The sequence below is a fragment of the Zosterops lateralis genome, assembly GCF_965231275.1.
Source record: "Zosterops lateralis genome assembly, chromosome: 6".
NCBI classification, from domain to species: domain Eukaryota; kingdom Metazoa; phylum Chordata; class Aves; order Passeriformes; family Zosteropidae; genus Zosterops; species Zosterops lateralis.
Window position 1 is genome coordinate 26,192,412 of NC_139761.1, and position 6,862 is coordinate 26,199,273.

Sequence of the window (6,862 nt, forward strand, 5' to 3'; positions counted from 1 at the left end):
TTCAGTCACTCAGTTCTTTCTATTGACCTCAACCTTGACTTGAGAAAACTGCCCACTTCCGTTTTTTTCCCACAAAATAACAAATTCTGCCTCCCATCATCTCTAAGAAAAAACAGCTTTTTAACAAACATTCTTCTAAAATTTGGTATACTATACTTTTGCTAAATGAATTACAGCTTTGTCATCTAACTCGTATAAGCCTAGTTTTTGAGTAAACTGATTGTAAATGTGAATTTGCACATTACTTCCAAACATGACATTTAAGCAAGAGGGAAAGAAAATCCCCCATCCCCAATCCCCCATTCTAATATGTAAATATAGAGTTCTGATACATAAATATACAGTTCTGTGCCTAAATTTCAGCAAAACTATAACCCTTTAGTATTTCATCAGAAATGATTGTTAAAAGACTGTTCATTACACAATAAAATTCAGTTTAAAACAACATAATATCTAATGAAGCCTGTTCTAAATTTTTGTTGGAGACAAAATTCCCAGGCAACTATTTTACAGGGAGCTTATAGGATTTAGGTGCCCATATTTCACTAAATGCAGTATGTGTTGAATGCCTAAATCCAATAGGCTCTTCAGAAAATCCAAGCCCCTGGGACATTATCATAGATTACATACATACATATTATTCAGACTGTATCCCCTAAGTTCACTATATACATATGTAAACCTAACATGCCTGCAGGTAATGGAACAGTACTTTTCCACTTAAATTATTTAACATAAGTGTTGAAGTTGTATTATATATCAAGCTAACAGCTAATTTTAAATTGCAATCAAGCCATTCTCTGAAAGCACTTTATTTCAGTGGAGGTTTTGCCTGTAAAAGAAATGTAAATCCCTCTAATGAAGGCAGTATAATCTTTGAATACACAGTCAAAATGGGGGCTGGAAATTTATTCCTAATGCCAACATTGACATCTTTTGCCACTTCTGCTAGTTCTCAAAAATCTTTTGTGTGTAACTATCTCATCAGTAAAACATGTAGAACAGCATTTTCAGACCTTTCAAAGCACACTAAGCAAAATAAAGAAACATATCTACAGAAATGCTCAGTGTTAGTATTAAAGTCATCTTCAGACATTGGATGACATCAATGAGAAGTTCCCCAGAACAGACAAATGGTGCAACATGACAGAAGAGTGAAATTCCAAAATGCAACACACAAGAAAGGCTGGGAAAATAGCCTGTAAGAAAACCTTCAAAACTCTGCTTTCAGTAATCTGTTTCAAATTCTTTCTTACATATCACTTGTTCTTTAATGTGCCTGGCTCTCGCCCGCATGTAGAGTGCCGGGTAAGGGCTGGCATAACTCTCAGTACCTCGCTGCAGCAGGCTGAGATCAGGATCTCCTTGAGAATCACTCCGTTTTTATTTGACAATCTCAAGACTTCTGCATTTTACAATAACACACAGAGGCAAAGTTCACTAGTCCTCTCACTAAGTATATTTGTCATTGTGATCTCTCTAAGAAAAAATTCACATCTATTAAATTATATGTTAAAAATACTTTTATCCTTGCTTGTGATTCTCTGTAGTATACTTTAATTGTGTACATAATTTCATTTGGGACTTTTCTAAAGATTAAGGTACAACTTGAACTCAATATTCTCTCAAAGACAGGGTCCAGTTCTGCCAAGTTAGAGACACAAATACTATCTTAACCTTACTGTACCTTCTTTGTCCTGTGTAATATACTTCTGTGGCATACAAAATTAACGAATATTTGTACTACTCAAAGTCCTGTTCAAATGAATGGCACAACGGTCCTATTCATTTGAGTAGGACTTTGTGTATTGCAAAACCACTGCTCGAGCTAGTCACAGAACAATGCTCTAGTCATATAAGACATGGCAGCAATTATTATATTCTTATTATAGCACATCTTATGCGGCAAAATACAATATTATTACAAATTATCCTTATTATGCAAAGTCCTATTAAACAAAAAGTCGCACACCTCATTCACACTAATGGGATTTTGTATGTTAAAGATAACATACTGTAGCCTTATAAATATTACATAGAAAGAAATTGCCTCTTCTGAAAAAATGTAATTCTTTTGAAATGAATTTTCAAAACGTTTCCTCTCATGGCCATAAATCTTTGGCAGCTTCTTAAAAAAAAAAAACAAACAAACCAAACATTAGGCATAAGCAAACAAACCAAAGAAACAAACAACTGGGGTGAAAATGCAGCCTTTGCTACATTTCTTTAAAATATCCTATGTTAAGAATATATAAACAAATTTCCAGTGTGGTATCCTGCAGAAAAAGTTGGTTTGATTAATTTTAAAATATACTATGACTATGCTGAAAACACAAGATGAGGTGCTTTTACACCTGCAAGAGCTACTTCTGATAATAATATAAAATTGATCTGATGGAGTAACAATGTAAGGTTTATTCACATGAGATGAGATTTCAGGAAACGGTTTCATAACAGTAAACAGTTACTCAATTGCTAAAAAATGAACTTCTGCCACGTTGGTTAAATGGCTTCATTCTACTGACTTCAGTGAGAGAAGAATCATTCCAAAAATGTTAATAAAATGGTAACAGTTAGTTTTCATGATCAGAATCAGTTATTTAAAATTCTTACTTTAAAATAAAATTTTCAATAAAGAGGGTATTGTTATTAAGATCATTTTATGGGAAAAAAAAAAAAAAAAAACCACCACCCCTTTAAACATTCTTTACTTTTTAGGAAGTATGGTGATGAAACTAACATCTAGAACGTCAATTTTCAACAATCGTTTTACATCACTCTTGTAGTAAAATTCCCATCTGGGCTGGCAACTTGTGTGCCAAGTTTCAAACAAATGTGATTTGAAATTGCCAGTATATTAAACTCTGAAATTCAAGTGAGATGCTAATAAAAAGAGATGGGTACTGAGAATAGATCCTCATATTCTCTTAAAAATACCTATGGCTCCGGGTGTTGTATTAATGTGTTAACAAAATTCTCTAATTATTTGTAACTTACTTATAGTACAGCATTAGAATATAATGCCATCAAATTGTCAAAAACAAGCTAACTGGATATAGCTTGTAAGAAAAAAAAAAAAAAGTTGTGCTGTAAAGAATGTAAAAATGGTGCTGCAGACAAAACCTTGTTATTCAGAATCCCATTAGTTACTGAAAATACCTAATATAAGTTTTGTTGATCAATACTCTCATGTAAGCTCTAAATAATGTATTATTCCAGTGGAGAAAAATGCAGCAAATCAAATATGGTGGGAGAATGTTTCAAATTATGAAGAGTAGTATGACTGCTAATCCATAAATCAGAAATCAGAAAGATTGTTGTAATGTGGGAGGGCTCTATTTAATAAAGGTCATTATAACTCCTGGCTCTAGAGCTATAAGATCTAATATCCTCTCTGGTAGCTCTATGATATGCCCATGCATTACTGTTCTTGTTGACAGTCTGTTGCCTTGGAAATATTTCATTATTTCAGTTTTTCCATTTGTAGACCCTTGGCCTTGTGATATGAAGGCCACCCTATTTCATATTTTCGATTATCATTTAAGCAATCTTCTGGAGCTATTTATATAAAAGCAAGTGTTAGACAATGCATATCATCATTTATCACTGCTATGTTTAAGCTCATGCTCTAGAAAAAGTGCCAAAATAAAGGTTTTTTTCTCTTTCACTTTAAACCAATAGCACTCTAATATTATGATACGCTATACAAATCAATGCTGGCATATCATATGCATGACACTTCTGTCTATTTCATTTTCTTGGGTTTATATCCACACAGCTGAAAAAAACTAAACTCTTGCTGTACCTGTAGAATTTGCTAACACTCACAGTTTAAAAGAAAATCAAACAAATGTAAGTGTGTAATTTTTCATACATCCTTTTAAGAACCTAAACAGGTGAAAAAAGTTTCAAAACTATTCAAGTGCCTGGGTACATCAGAGACTACCACTTTTCACATCTGTTTTGTAAGCCCATTTTTTGCTTGAAAAAATGTAACACCATCTACCTAAATACATGCAGTAGTGAAGACTAAAAACACAATGCACACAAAGTCAATTTAGAGGATTCTTAACCTTGAGTACTGGTTTACTGAAGTATTAGCCAAGAGACTGCCAAACCCTTTCAGTAAGTGATATGCTCCTGTATTCCAAATATCTCGGTTCACACAGATGAAAGTATGTGTACAAAGACAGCTAAAATAGTTACACGCAAGATTTCATGAGCACATCACACAATTTTTAATAAAACGTACATCAGTATCTGTTTATTGAAGCATTGATCCATTTTCTCCAAAACTTTTAAGGAATAAACAGACTACCATTATTTTTGCTACAAAAAATGTCATCAACTTCTACATGCAATACTTAGGCCTAAACTATCCAGAGCACTGTACAGAGTGATAACAAAGTGAACCCTAAGGGCAAAAAACTTCTTGGACACTAGGCCAAGTTTGTGGCTATTAGTGTTCTAGGAATTCAGACTACCTTTTTCCCCCTGAAATGATTACACCTCCCACTCCCTACAGGGAAAAACTACTCCGATCCAACCTTTAAAATGACAGCATCAGAGCTGAACAAGAAGATGCTATTAAAGGGCATTAAATTAAATACAGTATATCCTCCTACAACTTCAATCAGAATTTCAGACCAAGTGTTATTTAGTTCAGCTCTCAAGTGGAGCAGAATAACAAATCGCGCACTTTGATTTACCTTCTCCGAATGCCAAATGGAGACAGGTGATAAAGAAAGCACTCATGCACAGGCTATGAAGTTTCCCCTAGAAATTAATTCTATCTTCAAGATTCCTATCTCAGAGAAATTCCCAAAATGGCACACAAATATGCTTTTGCTGGAGAGATTACTGAAGCTATCCTGGCAAATACACTTAGCACTAATATAGTAACATTCTCAGAAAGAAGACAGCAGAATTGTCTGTTTGGGGGGGGACAGGACTTATTCATACGAATTGTTTTTTCAACAAAGAACTCTGCAGGAGAAAAGCCTGCTTTAAGTGTTATTAACAGAGTAGAAACATCTTTGCAGCCACTGGAATGAAGATTTTTAAAAAAAAATGTTTATAGTTGAAAATGAAAATCTGCAGTTAAGCCATTGACATCTAAGTGTGCACTGTTTTCCTATTACGTGTATCTCCTAATATTGCTACACATCAATATAGCCTTGTCAAAGTGCAACAGTTAACACTAATGCATCTAAGACAAGCCCGCTGACACTCCAGTGGTGAATATGAGATGTATGGGGGTTTATACCGTGCAGTCTGCTTTCTGAGGAAAAACGGCACAGCTACTTACAGAATCTGTGGGGTTTAGAAGTTGTGTTAGAAACGCTGATCGTTCTAAAATACGCAAGGATGAAATTAAGGCTAAAGTACTTTTGTTTCAATATTTTTCAGACTTACTTATGCTGTGAAATATAAACCAACTAACACACGATCCAGCTACTTTTAAAGGCTATCTAAATGCTAATTCCCATTTTTCCAGCTGGCCAGGAACCTTCCTTACCCCTCACACTCAAGTTCACTTGTAACGCCAAAGGGGGCGGGAGGGAAAGGGCCCATCCCAAACCCTCTCCCTGCTCTTCTTCTGGGCATTTATCTCGTCGCAGTGGAGCAACGGAGCTTTGAATACTTTTGTAAGAATCACAAAGTAACATCACATGAACTTGTACTTTTGTCTCCTACCAGTCACTTCTAGAAAGATTCACTTTACTAGAACAAATCCGCTACGGGCAATCCGTGTCAGCAGCAGAGCGCATTAATCACAGGCACTCTCTCCCAACAAAAGTCCGTGGGGCAGGCGGCGGGCCGGGAGCCGAGCAGGGGGTTGGTAGTGCCATATCCCCCCTCCCCGCCTCCCCCCGGACCCCGCGCACCGCCCGCCTCCTGCCCGCCCGCCCGCCCGCGCGGCTCCGCTCTGCCCACACCGGGCCCCGGGCACGGCGGGCCGGGGAAGGGGGGCCCGGCCCGGGCAGCCCCGCGGGCTCAGCTGGCGGCCCCCCCCGCTCCGGCCTAGCCGCGCCTGCACCGCACCGGCCCCTCCGCCCCTCCGCCGGGCCTGGCGCGGCGCCCCGGGGCCAAGGAACGGCGGGGCCGCCCGGGGGGGCCTCCCGCGCACACACCGACACACACACGGGGACACGGACACGCACAGCCCGCCCCGCAACGCGCCCCGCCGCGCTCCGGCTCACACAGCCCTGCGGCCACCGGAGCGGGGCCGGCGCTGCGCGGCGTGTTCTGACTGTGTGTGTGTGTGTGCCTGTGTCTGTGCCTGTCTGTGTGCCTGTGTGTGTGTGTGTGTGTGTGTGAGTGCGGCGGCGGGCGGCGCGCACCAGCAGGAACTCCCGCGCCCGGCGGAGCGAGCGGCGGTGCCGGCGGCAGGTCCCCCCACCCCGCATGGCAGCCAGACCCGGCCCCGCCGCCTCGCCCGGCCCGGCGCTCTGCGGCCGCCGCTGCTGCTGCTGCTGCAGCCTCAATAAAGAGAAAGTGTTACCGTTCTCGCCTGGAAGGATCCTGCTGAAAGCTTGGCTTGGTGGGCGCCATCTTCCTGGGATTTTTTTTTTTTTTTTCTCTCCCTTACTTTTCCCCCTGCTGATGTTGGTGTGTGTTGTGTGTCTAGCAGCAGCGGCGGCGGCAGCAATGGCCCCGCTTAGCCAGACAGGCTAAGGAAAAGTACTGAGGCCAAAGCATCGCGGGCTCCCGCTCCTCCGCGCAGTCCTGGTGCAGGTTGCTGGCTCGCTCGCTCGCTAGCGCTGCTGCTGCCGCCGCCGCCGTCCATGAGCCGAGCAGCGCAGGGAGCCGGGGCCCCGCCGGCCCCAGAGACATGCCCAGCGCAGGCAGCTGCGGCCGG

The 6,862-nt window shown here is 40.9% G+C and overlaps 1 protein-coding gene across 6 annotated transcripts in view; it reads right to left on the reverse strand.

Moving 5' to 3' along the window:
• NPAS3 (neuronal PAS domain protein 3) overlaps positions 1 to 6,555 on the reverse strand; it is a gene marked incomplete at both ends in the record, with an annotated part of 580,623 nt that extends 574,068 nt beyond the window's left edge. For all 6 annotated transcript variants that reach the window (XM_083863228.1, XM_083863229.1, XM_083863227.1 and 3 more), the window contains one exon: positions 6,506 to 6,555. In XM_083863228.1, coding sequence (XP_083719354.1) covers positions 6,506 to 6,555 — 50 coding nt within the window. The remainder of the gene's footprint in view (positions 1 to 6,505) is intronic.
• Positions 6,556 to 6,862: the final 307 nt, after the last annotated feature.